The sequence below is a fragment of the Python bivittatus genome, unplaced genomic scaffold, assembly GCF_059951505.1.
Source record: "Python bivittatus isolate LINGU-HERP-01145 unplaced genomic scaffold, Pbiv_v1 ctg000980_np1212, whole genome shotgun sequence".
Classification (NCBI taxonomy): domain Eukaryota; kingdom Metazoa; phylum Chordata; class Lepidosauria; order Squamata; family Pythonidae; genus Python; species Python bivittatus.
In genome coordinates this window covers 41,762,188-41,778,228 of record NW_028277125.1, presented here as the reverse complement: position 1 = coordinate 41,778,228, position 16,041 = coordinate 41,762,188, and the positions used below count along the sequence as shown (strand labels likewise).

The following is a 16,041-nucleotide window of genomic DNA, read 5'->3' as shown; positions in this document are numbered from 1 at the left end:
TCTTTCAACAGAATTCTTACCCAGAGAAAAAATATACAGTACCATAAAAAAGAGGCTTATTCCTCAAGGTTGTAGTTCAACATCAGCTGGAGAAACAGCATCAAGTTGGTGATTTTCTGTCTAGATATGGAACTAACCCAGAGATTGGTATCTGCAAAACATTTATCAATGAGTCCAAGGTAAGGTTTGGGGAAGCTTACCTAAACCCTTCTTTGTAAGGGAAAACTTATGTGACAGAATACAGAAGTTAAGCACTGTCTTCCATCCTCTCTGTACTCCCCCAGATAGACAAGCTGTACTTGGAGTGATCAGTTTGGGTAGGAAAATAGCAGGGAGTAAAATAGATAAGCCGTTTCACACATACTCACAAACATAGATACCGTCTCACAGCAGAGGGGAAAGGAAGTGAAAGTAGGCTGATGAGCTGGCAGAAAGGAAGAGAGTTGCAGTTTTGAAGGGGAAGAAGATGGCTAGTGAACCAAAATGGACCTAGACAGTTTGGCTCTTGAAGATACGGCACGGCATTAGTGCAGCAGGGCTGGGTGTAGCTGCTGCTGGGTGTGTGAGGGAGTATGAGGGTGTGCAGATGGATGTTGAGGTGTGGCACGAGTGCGGTGGGGCCGGACATGGCTGCTGCCAGGTGGGGTAGGTGCACAGGTGGCCACTGCAGGCAGAGGGGTGCTTCTGGCACTATAGCCAGGCTCCTTGGAGGTAAAAGCCACTGGAGTGTGAGTGACTTACCAGAGTGACTTGGGACCTTCCCTGTATTACCCATTGACTTTGTTTGTGGGAAGCTGGCAGGGAGGGTTGCAAATGAAGATCACGTGATGCTGGACACTGCAACCATCATAAGTGCGAGCCATTTGCCAAGCACCTGGATTGCAATCACTTGACCCCAGGTGTGCTGGGATGGCCCGAATTTCAAGGACCAGTCAGAAGTACCACTCGCTCAGTGCCGTTGTAATTTCGAATGGTCGCTGAACAAGTGGCCATTAAATGAGGATTACCTGTAGTTAATGCAGATAACAATAGAGTAGGTCAGACACATGGTCAGTGGCAGAAGCTGTAGTTTCTCAGGCATGGCAATAGTTATCCAAGAAACACTAGAGTAAGTAGCAATAAATAATTGTTTTTAATACATATGAGAGTCTTTATGGCAGAAGCTGGAAAAGGGAGGATTGTTTGTGAATGTTTGCGCTAAAATACCACTTACATTATTTGCCTTGCATGATTAAAAAAGAAAGCAATATTTCTATCTTCCAAACACTATGAATAAAGCAGGAGATGAAAAAAGTTCACATGAAAGATTTGCATGCTGAAGTCTGCCTGGTTGGCTCTTGAGACCCTATCCCTTCACAAGGCCTCCTGACACTTTTTTAAATGATAATTTTTTCCCCCTGTCTCCGCAAGGGAAGGTAATAAACACCTACCAGGAATATACTGGAACATTTTGGTGTGAATCCTCACAATTCTGGGAGTTGGCCTACCTAAGTTGCTGAGGTCGAGGATGACTGGTTTAAACAGAAGATCAGGCCATCACTGTGGACAAAGCAAAGGGAAGAGTTAACATCTTAAATCAGCGTCCTTTCCAGCCAGAGGCTGCCGTGTGGAAAAGCCCTCTGCTTAGATGTGGAAAACTGAGTACATTTGAAGCACATTCTCCCCTTCTCCGCAATATGGAAAACTGCTGCCACCACAGGCCCACAGGCCAAGCTTCTTGTTACCCATCTAGAAAAACCTGCATGGCCAGCATTTCTGTTTTCAAATAGTGTAGCAGCTGAAAATTGCTACTGCAAACTGAAGGGGGTGGGAGGGATAAACATTTAAGTCTGGTTTCCTTCTTTGTTCTCCATCCCCTGCCCTCATCATATTTATGAGTCACCAGCATTGTTAGGTCCTCTGGAGCTGCTTGCTTTTCAAATGCTTCAGCAGCACCTAAAATCTGAACTCCCCTCTCTCCTGTCTCAATGGAGGGTCAGGACAGTATCCATTTTACACATTGCCCAGCCAGCCAGCCTACAGGAGCCCACTGTCTGAAATCAGTCCCCTCTAGTTTTGGGGACAAAAGGCACGGTATTTCACTTGAAAGGCATAATAAAGAAGCAGCCATGAAAAGGAATGCATCAAACTGTTCTTTGGCAGCTAGAGTGTCAGGCCATTCCACAGTGAGCCTTTGAAGTTGGTTCCTTCTGTGGCTTTTCGCTGTTCAAAAGAACTACAGAAAGAGCTCTGAATGAAAACACATCTTTGCAAAACATTACTGCTATTTGAGGTACCATTTTTCAAACAGATTTCTGTTTATGAAACACAGCTCTTCTTTGATTAATTCCATAAATGAGAGATTAAAAAAATGATTCCATAGGTGACAGCTCTTGCATCAGCCCTTGTGTAGCAGATCAGACAATGGTTGGAATCTAAGGTTGCCTCTTGGGCATCACCAAGAAAAGGACATATATTGCCAGTCAACAGCAGTGAAAAGGACAAAACAGGAATTGCAAAAACATGGATAGGTTAATTTATAAAGGGTAAATGCAAATTTAAAAATAATTACAGTCATTTGTATAAAAGGAAAGTCCATCTCAGATGGTCTGTATGTCTACTAGCTTGCTGTCTAGGTGGCATCAATTCCACCTTCAGGGCCCTGCTCTTTCAGTTTATGGTTTATTATCTTTAAACTGGACATGGCAGCCTTACAGAGAACTGTAAGGACAGTAACGTAGGACAGCCACCTTACTATAATTCAATCCTATTTACCAGGAGAGGAAGCACCACAGAACATTTTGGGGCTTACGTATGAATAATCATGCCACCGGGTGAACATTCAGGGGAGGGAGCAAAGGTGATCTGTAAATTAAGTTACATCTTAAAGCTTAGACAGCATTCCCATGCCACCTCTTTGGGCCATGGCACAGATTAGTTAACCAAGCTTTATGGTTTATTAAATTATCCATTTTGAATGTCCAGAAGCCAGGTTTTGTAACCCATAAGGACAAGTCTTAGTTTCAAGAATTCCAAATGGCATGAACAGCCTGCAACTTCCTCCTTCAATCAGTTAGTGTATCTTTATGCTGCATAAGGATGTCCACAGGGTGTGGTCAAAAAGGTCATGAGGGTGGTAATTGAAGCTCTGCCCATTTTATATGTGCACTGCACATGCAGCACTCATAAAAAACAGGCAGAGCTTCGATTGCACCATTGTGGCCATCATCTTGACTTTTTTTACCACACCTTGCAGACTCCGTTTGTGCATCAGCAGTGCACAACACACAATAGCTGGGTCTTTTATGAGCTAACCATTTTTACAATACTTCCAGTTGCTGGCAAAAAATCTAGGAAGTTGCCATTTCCTTTTTTAAAAATTATTCTAATCAGAGGAAAGTTAAAGAAAAGTTTTGTGGTGTAATCAGAGTCAGTGCCACTCTGGACAATTTGGGGGAGAATTATCCATCCTGCCCCATTTCTGACCATTTTTCCTGACACATGGCTATATTGTGTCAAGATGCAGTTTGCTCTATGTCCAGGGAGCGGGTGTGGCATGGTAATGCACACTAGTTAACTGAGTTTTTAAACTTAATATGTTTTTATCACACCTTTATTTTGTGCTACTCAAGGAGGCATATATGATGCTTTCTCCTCCTATTTTCCCTTCAACAACAACTCCATGTGGGAGAGTGACTGGCCCAAAGTCACTCAGCTGGTTTTCATGCCTAAGGGAAGACTAGAACTCACGGTCTCCAGTTTCTAGTCCAGCACCTTTATACCAAACTGGTTATGTTATGTTATATGAACACAGCTTTGTTTTCTTTGTTTTCACTCAGTTTGAAAACAGACCTTGTGGTGATAATACAAGAACAGAAAGAAAATGCAGGCTTCTTATTTCAAAGATATTTCATTCACTGAGGAGTAACAAGGTGAGGTGACATGCAAGAAAATAAAGTGCGTGAGCAGCAACTTGATATTTATCTTGTTTTCAAAAGAAGGAAAAGATAGAGCTTCATCCATGCTTGCTAACTGAAAAAAAAGAATTACATGTTATTTGCACCATTTAAATGTTCCCCAGTTTGGTATGGCTCATGAGAACACATTTATTGGCAAGAAATTACTTCTGGATGTATAGTATCATATGTTAAAATACAGACTTTAAGGATATAAAATGAAAAATTCAGTGACTGGAAAATGTGGAGGGTTTTTTGTTTTTGTTTTACTGTGAATTTCTGTCCTTTTTGATGCCTTGAGGATATCCCTTTGGGCTTGGTTGACTCCTCTTTCTACTTTAGGGTGGTAGAGTTTGATTTCTGAATTGCTTCTCCAGAGGAAAGGCCATCTCTCTTTTCCAAGTCAACCAGATTAGAAAGTCAGAGGCATCTTGCTGGAACTCGATTCTGACTTCCATTAGCTTTCCCCCATTACAGAGTTAAGAGTGTTCTCCATCCATCCCTACACTGCCTCAACTGCATCTGTTCCAAGTCACTCCAAACTGGTAATGTCCTGATTATGCTTGAGCAGGATGGGATAAACAAAATAACTGATGGATTTCTTAAGCTTTGCTTCCCTCCCTATTCAACACATTGGGAAAACGTCGTCCAATTATTGTGGTTGGATAGAACAGTCTTGTGTTATTGCACAATAGTGGTTGGAAGAACGGAATAGAGGACAGAAGAGGATGGGGCTATATAATCTTAATAGCGTGTATAAAGCAAAGAAGCACATTGTAAGAAGAAATGTTTTAAGATTTAGACAAATTAAGATTTGTCCTCTGAAGAATGAAAAAGTTAGCAAAATCTATATGGAGTAATTAATGGTCCTGAGTGTTGAGACAGGGTTGTGAAGGGAATAAAAAGATGGTGATGCCGACATGTATGTATGTATGTAATTAATTTGTATAGCCGCCCATCTCAACAGGTGACTCTGGACAGCAAACAATATTAAAGCTGAGGATTATTTCATTTGGTAATCCCGCATTATGAAAAAGAACCCAAATTCTTATATATGGGAACATAGGTTAGAAGTTTTAAAAGGAAGATATTTCCTCCCTCATTGTAAAAAACATAAAACTAGATAAAAACAAGGGTTGGGGCTATTACATCTGGTTCCCCTAAGAACAACATTACTTCTTTCCATATTTGGAGAAAGGTGACAAAGCCAAGCAGATGGAGGAGCCAGTTTTGAAACCACCTCATTCTAGCCTATACTGTATCTGTTTAGTTCTTACCTCCACCATTAATTATTTCTGTTGCGCCTTATATTCTATCTGCAGGCGTGTGGACAGATGAAAGAGAAGCATGAAAGAGATGAATTACTCCAGAATGGCAGAAAAGCATGGGGCCTCAGGAAAGTTATTGCCTTTGCCCCTTGACCCATTTGAGGGAGTTCATAGGTAGCATCCACACTACCTATCAGTTAAGCCTCACTGGATGAGTTTTTGTATGTGTTTGTATTGAGGGGTCGGATGCCATCTTGACTATTTCTATTGCATTGTGTTTTTACTCTGTTTTCTATCTGATACTGTGAACTGCCCAAAGTTGTTTTGAAGTTGGGCAGTGCCTAAATCTAATCAAATAAATAAATAGTCCTCACAGATGTGTTAATGTCCATTCCTCACATCCTTGAATTGGCAGAGAAGAATGTCAACACAATTTGCATTCTCTCCACAGCCAGGTTTTACTGTGCCTCAGCAAAAGGACCAGGAGTGGTGCTATCCATAAAGGTTTAAAGTGGGACAGTTCAGGGCAGCAATTAGTAGACTCACCAACTTCCTTTTACTTCCCATCCTATGGGAAAAACAACTGCCAATCACCTTCTGTTATGTGTTGTGGGGTGCAGCTGGGGGACTCCAGGTACTCCCTCCTGCTTCATCTATTCTGTGCAATCCATGTTTAGTCTCTCTTGAGCCAAAATGGATGTGAAGGGCAGTACCCAGCAAGGGGAGAGGAGATCAATATTCCTATGAGAAAAGGTGAAAAATGTTGATCTTCTGAGAAGTTGATAGAGCCATCTAAAAACAAAAGAGAACCAACCAAAATCCAAAACTTATCACTCAGGAAGGAGGTTACAGCCCCCCACCCTCTGCTAATTTTTTTAAAAAATGTCTGTCTGTCAGGACATCAGTAGATCCATGTAAAAAAACTGCAAACTGTTAATCAAGTAGATCACAAGCAAATCAATAGATCTCATTTTCACATTCCCTTGCACCTCTCCTAACCCCCATCAATTTTTCAGCTGGTATTTTTGTTTGGTTTTGACACAGGTATATAAATTCCCAGGAAGACTGGCATTTGTTTGGAAAGTACCGGTCTTCCAGATCAATATTCCCATATGCCAAAAAAAAGGACTGCACATCCAAATGTCCATAGAGGGCATGCCCAGTGACCAAGCAGGGAGGGGGGAAGCCCATAGCAGACTTAAGCAAACAATAGGAGCTGGGCTGATCCCTGCCCACATCATTGCCAGCTTTAGTACCAAGGCATCGTAGGTTGTTCAAATGATAAGACTCGCTAGCAATGGGAAACCCTGGTTTAACAGAACAAAGATAACTTTAGATTGTCTCCCCAGCCAGCTGAGGATGAGACAGGCAATGTCATGAAGACAGTGAACCAACTTTTTTTTGTTGATCAGAACTAGAGGCACTTGGAACCAGGGACCAATGAATCTGTCAATTTCAATCTTGAAATTTCTTCTTTTCCCCCAACTTTATCATTTGTTTCATGTGGTTTTCACGTTAGTGTGCAACTTGAAAAAGTCTGCACTTTAAAAAATTCAGGCAGTTGGTGTGCTTTTCTCCTAATGCCTGCATTTTTGTTACTGATAAACACATTTTACAATCAACTTCCCCAATACACGTTTTTGTTCATAGTTATATAATTAAGAAAGTGCATCATTGAATTTTATGTTCTGTATATGACTATGTATCAAAGTATAGTTGTATTCTGTTTACATATTGGTTCAAAAAATAAAAATTAGGTAATTTCACTTGCAGATGCAAACCAGACACATCTCCCCACCCCACCCCACCCCACCCCACCCCAGTGTTACTTCTTGATGTTGAATAGTGTTTGCTACTAAGCTGTTTATTCAACCTAATAGCAAACAATTACAAACAAACCTGAATTCATCTCTAATGTCTTGGATTCTGGGTTTCTACCCTGAATTCTGCTTCCCCAGATGAAAACACTCCATATTATATCACTATATGTGGCACTTTGACAGTGCAAGTGTTCCACCTATAGGTTTTTCACTGTTCCTTACTTGTTCTAAAGACAATGTATGCATGCTATTGCTAGTTCATTAGCTGAGCCTGAAATCAGGAAAAGCTTGGTGCAATTCACTTGGATAGGATTATTCCTAGTAATCTGTTTCCATGACATGGAATTTCATCCCCGCCCCCTCTTAATAATTGGCAAATTTCTCAGTAGCATCTGCTGCTCCTTTTGCTGTGGTTTTTTCCCCTAGAAATGTTGTAATAATGCTTGTTTTAGGTTAAGTTTTAATTAAATTGGCTGGGATAAAATTCCAATCCACTCTGTGCCCACACACACATCAAAGCTGCTGGCAATTGGCAGCTAAAGCCTGTTCTCAATGCCATCATCATATTTACCAGAGTAGTTTCTTCCCCTGAGTTTACTTAGTCTGAAGATGGCAGAACCTATCTCAGAATTCAAACACAGAATTAAAACTACTGTGTGGTGCAACTCTCACTGGGATGTATAATTGATTATGGATTGGGAAATATTTATTTGATCTAGATGGGCTGAATCAGGCCTGCAGAATGCACATTCTCTATCCCTGCCTTAAGTATTTCTTCATTTGTTCTAAGTTTGGATTCTCAGCATGGTGGTCACGGGCACCAAATGCACCACCAAATAATAAAAATAATGAATAATAATATACCGGAAGTCTAGTCCTTTGCGAACTACGTGTTTCTGCACAGAAAAAGAGGTAAATGGAGGAAATGTCTTATAGGGGAGATTGACAAGGAGAAGCCTAATCATTATAGGTTTTTGAGTCAATGCTATTTTGTAACTGACCACATCCATCACAACAGTGACATCACAACACGAGGGGAGCTCTTTTGCAGCATGCTGTCAAAATTCCAGATATGCCTCCTGGCCCACAATGCTCAGCGAACCCTGAACTAAGCCCTCTCTCTTTATTTGGAGAGCTGTCTTTCTCATGTCTTTTGAGTCATGTTTTCACTCTGCATTTGACAGTACAAACTAAAAGCAGAACGTTTATCTTGAAAGATTTGCCTACTTGGATATGAAACACCAAGGATTTGATTACTCAAAATCTCCCAATTTTATTCTTCATTTTATTCTATTGTGTTATATTTTTAACCTGATTCTGGTGAGATACCACCTTTGACTCTTCCCAGGGTTGCATCCCCTCATTGCGGTCCTTCTGGACTCACGGCTCCTGTTCAAAGAGCAGGGGCAGCCATGGCTGGGAGGCTTTTGCACAGATTCATCTTGCACGTCAATTGCACCCATTCCTGGATTGGGAGGCCTTGCTTATAGTCATTCACATCCTGATCACTCCCCTGTTGAATTTCAGCAATGGTCTCTACATGGGGCTGCCCTTGAAGACTATCCAGAAATTACAACTGGTTCGGAATGCAGTGGCACATGCAGTTTTGGTTGCACAATGGTTTGTTCATGTTACACCGCTGTTGTGGGAGCACTGAATTCGTTTCTTTCTGGGTGTGATTCAAGATGCTGCTTATTACCTTTAAAGATTTGAATGGTATAGGAGCAAGCTGTTTGCGGGATTGCCTCTCCCTGAGGTTATCTGCCCACTCCACTAGTCAGACAGGTTGGGCACACTCTAACTCCCTTCCCTTAAATGTTGCCACCCAGCGGGACCTAGGTAGCGCGCCTCCTCAGTAGCCGCCCCTATCCTGTGGTGCACCCTCCCTCATGATGTCTGAAGGCCCCTATCCTGCTGGCTGTCCAAAAAGCTGTAAAGACCTGGCTTTTCCCACAAGCCTTGGGGTAGCGTGAAGCTGGAGCCTAAGGACGCTCTAAAGTTTCTTTTGGATGCGGGGGGATGTGTTGGGTTTGGGGTGCTGGGAAGTTTTTTTGTTGGCTTTTATGTTCTTTACTGTTTTTACTGTTTTATTGTTGCTTGTGAGCTGTGCAGGGTTATATTACATAAGATAGGCAGCTGCACAAATCTGTTAAATAAATAGATAAATAAAACCCTATGAAGATATTTGTGTGGCTTGCCTTAACTGATTTTATGACTAGGTGACTAAAGGTGTTGGTTAGTTTCTGCTTTATTATTTGTGGCTGTATTTTTACAACATAATGTTATTTGATCTTGTGGTTTTATCTGTACACTTAAATTTTATTGCATTATGTTGTCCTGAAACATTCTATAAAGGGAGAGAAATACATTCGATAAAATTGATTATTTTAAATTGCCAACAGAAAACTATGTCAGATAGATAGTAAACATTTTCTAAGTAAACAGATACAGGATCTTTACAAAACACTGTATTATTTAATCAATTTCACAGATTTTAATTCCAAGAGATAAACACCTGCTAAAAAAAAAAAAGTGCATAAAGAGGAAACATGACATTTCCCTTAGCATGAATGTGGTAGGGGGAAATAAATAGAAATTAGAAGACAATGAATGAAATTTGGAAAGGGATGAGACATTGTTTATATTTTAAAATATTCAACAGCATGGAATGGATCGGGATCTGTCGCTATACAATCTCCCAAATGTTCTTCAAAGTGAGGGAGCGTGCAAATACAGCAGCTGTCTGCAACACTTTAAATAATCCATATACACTTCTTGGGAAAATGCAACTGCTTAAGGTGTTGCAGACAGATGCTCTGTTTATACTCTAAAGCAGTGTTTCTCAACCTCAGCAGCTTTAAGATTTGTGGGCCAACTCCCAGCATGCTGGCTGGGGAATTGTGGGAGTTGAAGTCCACACATCTTAAAGCTGCTGAGGTTGAGAAACACTGCCCTAAAGCACCTTTTCAAGACTGAATTCAAAACACTACACAATCCAAATATTAAGGACCACACAATAATAGTTTTGGAAGCCAACCTCTATTTTTATCCAACTGGGTTTCAAAAATAAACATTTCTTCCTAGTATCAATTCCCAGAAGTGGAAGTACACAAGCTTGGAAATAAGCAAATCTAAATATAAAATGTACATTGAAAATAAGCAAATCTAAATATAAAATGTAATTAATATAGGTAGAGAAAACAGGATTAGCTGTAGCCCATCTTTCATAAAAGCCTCAACTGACCTCACTAGGTTTCTTATCTTTCCATCCATGCTTCAGGTCCTTGTTTATCCTTGACCACTCTTCTTAAACATGTGGCTCACAAACCATTATTGGCTTACTAATGTCTAACATAACACATTTCACTAGAACCTTTACTACCTAAGGTTCTAGGTTCCCCCTTTGAAGCTAAGGGCCAATGAAGGGTAGTAAGCGTTCAACCAGTACAAAATTGGCATTCTTATCTTCTGCATATCTGGGAGTCGCTCATTATAACCTGTATATCATTTGAACTGAATATAACAATTGTAATATAGGCGTATGGGGAAAACTGGCTTCAATTTATTATTTTTATTTTTCATTTATGCTAAAGCTGACCTTCACACACAACCAGAATATATGCTGGGTTAAAAAAAACCTTGCTTATAGGTAGATAAAGCTTTCAGAGTAGCTAAAACAAATTTATTAAAGAGTTTTCCAAGTATCACTGTTTAAAAATGTACAGCAGTGTTATACTTTATGATTCATTGGCAGTATGTACATTAAGAAATCACAGTCCAATTTTGGAAAGTTTAAGTTATGATGCTCCTAGCTCATTCAAGAACTATAAAATTAAATATTTAATGAATGATTATTCACACTTAGACTTTCATCATATCGTCCTGATTAGGATATCCACAAATCTTCACATTGAATCACATACATTTCAGATGGCAAATTCATTTTCCTCAATTGTCCTCAGTGCTTCTCACTTTTCCATATACTGTACATTACAGATAACTGCACAAAGCTGACAGATCTAATCTAGAGCTAGATGCATGCTTACCTATGTGCACAACTAGCAACAATCAACAAGGGAGATGGTAGCAAAGCCTTTTCTTTAAAGAGAATTTATGGTGTAGTACAATTAATTCCCGCTTTACAAAATGAAGATAAAACTGCTTTCCCCTAAATATGAGATACTACAGTGTGCCACATTCCATTCTACATTACTTACACTGTTACATTTTTGGTATGGAGAATCGAAAGATACCCATTTCCTATTTTGCAGGCCATGACAGATGCATGTATTACATACTTCTTGGGCTCATAAGCAGCATAAAAACACATAAAGCAAAATATTAAATGTCTCTGTAAGTTTACTAATGATTGAGAAAGGCTAGGGAGTGGCTACTCATTTGAAACTAAGAATCTTAAAGTAGTCACTTGTGAATTCATATATTTGGGTTCTGCATCTACTCAGTGCCCTCATTTAAAACATTCCACAATTAAGACTGTCTGGCATAACTGTATTTCCATCTAGTTGTGCACTATAAATATTGATGGTTGTGCCTATGTGGCTACTCTGCATAGTTCATTCAATGGAATGTGTCAAAAGGCAGCTGTAGATGTCACCAAGACGTGAATAGATTGACTTCTGATGGTGGTTTGGACTGTTAAATAATAGCAAAGGTTTACTTTCATCACAATGAGCATTGAGTAAAGATGGGCAACTACAACCATCGTCTGACTGTTCAGATTATGCAGTGCTTCCTCCTAAGAGATAAAAGCCAAAAAGTTGGGGTTGGCCTCAGTACATTTTATGATGAAAGTTCATACGGGGAGAATTAACCAAAGTGCATGTAACACATGAGCACCTTGGATCAACACTGCCATCAAGGCATATTTCATATAAGGACAAAACAATGGTTCAAATAACTTTCTAATTAACATTAAAAGGAGAATGGAGTGACTGCAAGCTGGGGATAGATGCCTAACAGGTATATATTTGTGTAACAAAATTCAGGAATTGTTTTAAGTGTAAGATGAGACGAAAAATGTCACAACTGACTTTTCCAATTCTAGTATCAAGATCAGTAGGATAACTGTTTCATACTAGAGATGCATCATTCTGGCCATTGTCTTGAGTGCCAAGATGTCATTGCTTTTTCAGTAAACAAGCTTTCATCTCCAAAGAGAATGTTCATGATCCCAGACTAAGTTTTTTGATTCAGGGCTGAGGACTGAGGTCAGGTGTTACAACACACACTTTTTACTCCACCTTCCTCATTGTGCCTTCACATATTCATTTGCTACTTGGAGATCCTAGAAATGTCTCCTAAAATTTTCTCTACAGTCTCCCTCATCATTAGGCAAATGTCCTGTGAGTGAAGCCAGTTTCTCCCTTAAGAACTGCTGGCATTCAAACAGGCATGCTTGATAGTTGAAAATCTTGAGTGTCAGTTGAACCAGAGGTAGAAAACTTTCACACCATGGTATTAAGCTTTTTTCTTTCACCCTATCTCCCAGTGCAGAATGAATTTTTCCTCAAAATCTAGATTGGACATCTCAACAATGATAGAATTAGGAGTATTGTCAAAAACAGAGTCATCAGAATCAGAAATGACAAAGCTACACAATCCTGAAGACATTAACTTGTAAGAGACAGTGGATCCCGGTACTCAAAGAACTGGCCATTCATGAAATCTGCTGTGAATAGCAGCTGAGATGGAGAGGCCGCCTGCTCATAGGATGTTATTAAAATAGAAGCGAAGAAACTGTTGTAATACCATGTGGGGCTTAAATAAATGCAAAAGCTATTAACTGGAGCAACTAAAAGATAAAAAAGAAGATGCTGATGGAGAAAGTAACAAAATAGGACAGAAAACATTGCTCTGAAAGCTCTAAAGATATTTTCATTATGGCAGTCAAAAAGGATCTGAGGAAAACAGTGGAAGCCATATTAAGTATATAAGCAATGGGACAGAGCATCCACCAAGTCTTCATTCAGGAATGTTCCAAAGAGCACTGTACTGGCACAGAACCCTTGAATAATTTATGAAACAAAATAATAATTACTAGCATTAAAACACAAAAGCTGTTGCTGCTAAACTATGCCTCAACATTAGGTTACTAAAGGGAACAGCACAAGAAGCCATGTTTTTACAGAATATTGTGATTTTCTAACTTTCCAATTTTTATGTCCCTAAAATATTACCTGGATTCTAGAAAATACTATGTAATTTTCATCAAAATGGTAGTGTTAGTCTAGGACCAGGGAGAGCAGTCTGGCAGGTGGCTTTTCGCCCAACATCAGAATGCATGAATTAAAGTTAGGACACATTGACTATACCAATCTTCGTAAAATTAAAAACATAAAAAATACAAGAAAGCTGAATATTCATTCTTCACCCTTTTCCTGTGATGTTACTGTTCTACTGATACATAATCTGTAGCCTAAAAATAATATAAAATCAAATGCAGCCCTTGGCTGTAAAAACAATTGCTTACCCTTGTTCTAGAACAGCCTTTCTCAACTGGGATTCCACAAAACCTTGGGGTTCCACAAGAGATCATGATTGAAAAGAAAGCCAAAACATTTTTGGACTTTATGCACCACACAGTGCACAATGATGGGAATTTTTACACATCATAACTCAGCTACCAGCCTGCAGGTTTGCTGTTGCTGTAAATGTTGTAAAACATAGATTTTGTAGGTTAGAAGTGAATTGTATGGGGGAGGGATGATTTTTATGCAGGAGTTCCCGGAGACCTGAAAATTGTTTCAAGGGTTCCTCCGGGGTAAAAAGGTTGAGAAAGGCTGTTCTAGAACAACTGATCCTTTTAGGAATAGTATTGTATCAGTGGCTTATCCTTACATGACCTCTTTGAGATATGAGCACTCCAAGAGCTGCAACAAAATATCCTGTCTACAGGCAGTCCTTGCTTACTGACCGCAATTGGGATCGGCAACTTTGTTGCTAAGCGATGTGGTCATAAAGTGAAACACCACGTGACTGTGCCAACTTATGGCATCAGTTCCGGCCATGGTCATTAAACTGTGAAGTTAAGTGGATCACCTGCAGTTGTTAAGCGTGATGTCACGTGACCGCGACTTGCGACTTCTTGCTGACTTCCCCATTGACTTTGCTTGTTGGAAGCTGGCTGTGAAAGTTGCAAATGGCGATCATGTGACTGCAAGACACTGCAACCATCATAAATGTGCGCTGGTTGCCAAGCACTCAAATTGCAATCATGTGACCGCGAGGACACTGCGACACCTGCAACTTTGAGCACCAGTCGTAAATCTCCCTTTTCAGCAGTGGTGTAACTTTGAATGGTTGCTGAACAAATGGTTGGTAAGCGAGGACTCTCTGCATTAGCTTATAGACATTTCAACACAAACCAAAACATGACTTTTCAAATGATAGAATATAGTGTGCTCCTGCATCATGACACAATTTCACAATGTTTTGAATCTTACAAGACTGCACTTTAAAATGCTATACTCAATAACTGGAATCATAGGAACTCATAAAATCCATAATATGAATGCAAAATTAGCAATTATTGTTTTCACAGAAGAGCTAGGAGTTTGTTCTCAAATGTTCTCCCTCAGATTAGATTTTATCAGTATGGTTTTCTGGTGTTAATCTTTCTAGCAAAGGACATCTTTATATAAAAACAACTAGTTATAGCTATTTGACACAGTTTCAAAGTTGCAGGCAGTTGTTCGGTATATCCACAACATGTTTTTCTGCAAAAGTTACTTATTTCATATGAAAAACAGAAATAAAAAGTATTACAAGTGGGGAGTTGGGAAAATTACAAGAGTAGTCATCCGTAGGTTCCATCATACATCTAAATAAATGTGTTTTGTATGGTTGAAAAATTGACCAGAAACTAGCCCATAAATAAAGTGCAAAAACATGGTAACTTCTACTAATGTGGGATCCACAAGAGAAGAACTAAAGAAAAAAGTATAGGAACTCTTAGGCTTTATTCACCTGACATTGCTTTTTTTGAGGAAAAAAAAATAAACTTATCAAATTTACATAATCAAAAAGCTTCCACAGATTTGCATGAACAAAAAAATACATTCAGTGAAAGATGACAAATTATAGCAGTCTTAATGCCCTAATAATTTTGCAGTTTTCAATAAACTGGAGAGAAGTGTCCATTTAGGTCGTCAGTGGAAAAAGATGTTAAGTGCCACAGAAAGTCTGCTTCATTAAAATACACATTTGCAAATATATATTTTAAAAGTTGTGGATTGCTTTGACATTTTTGCCCAACTATGGGTTATCTGATGTGATATTCACAATGTAGTTGATTTAAATACAAGAGCTGTGACTTTCCCATCAGGATGAAGGCTATGATAAAAAAACCCAAATCCATTTGACTTCTGACTGCATTAGTCAGTCCAAAATGTCATAAAAAGCCCTGTTCAAATCACTATTTCAACACCTTGAAATGATGGAAATGCCTGTGTATTCTCCATATTTCATCCTCTAAGTAGCTACCCTTTCTCTGGACTTTTGAGAAAGGTGTAGAGATGACTTGACATACAGTGGTATACTTGGCCAAAAGCTGGTAAAAGAGACCTGTTGCTCTTCAACACACTTCTTTGTTACCGAATTTCTATATCTTTGTAGATTCTTCAGTCTCGCACAGGTGCAAAGAAAACCAGTTCAGCTAATTCAAATAGTCCAGTTCCCATTCGATCTGTCAGAATCAATTGAATTGTAATTAATATGCATCACCCCCACCTTCCATTTTATTCAGCAGTTTTGCAAGTGTACTAGAAAAAAACTAGCATTTGATAGAAAAATTGTCTATGAAATAGTCTCACTCAGTATGTCACTATGATCATAATTCCCCATGCAATAGCGTGTCTGTAGAAAAACAAGAGAGAGAGAGAAATATACAGGTAAATATAAAGAAGTACAAATATAATAACTGCATGACATTTAAATGCCATATCAGCATAGATCTGGCAATTAATGTATTGTTATGGCAAAAGGATAAAATAAGTGAGA

The 16,041-nt window shown here is 39.3% G+C and overlaps 1 protein-coding gene and 1 long non-coding RNA gene across 3 annotated transcripts in view; one reads left to right on the top strand and one right to left on the bottom strand.

The window, feature by feature from the left end:
• The first annotated feature begins 34 nt into the window (after positions 1-34).
• LOC148213574 (uncharacterized) lies at positions 35-5,554 on the top strand. Its single transcript, XR_015794454.1, has 3 exons — positions 35-179; positions 3,819-3,911; positions 5,258-5,554. It is a non-coding gene; the product is annotated as an uncharacterized LOC148213574 (long non-coding RNA).
• A 5,129-nt stretch (positions 5,555-10,683) lies between these two features.
• UGGT1 (UDP-glucose glycoprotein glucosyltransferase 1) overlaps positions 10,684-16,041 on the bottom strand; it is a 59,485-nt gene continuing 54,127 nt past the window's right edge. For both annotated transcript variants that reach the window (XM_007421945.4, XM_007421946.4), the window contains one exon: positions 10,684-15,897. In XM_007421945.4, the coding sequence (XP_007422007.1) occupies positions 15,872-15,897 (26 nt within the window). In that variant the 3' untranslated portion in view covers positions 10,684-15,871. The remainder of the gene's footprint in view (positions 15,898-16,041) is intronic.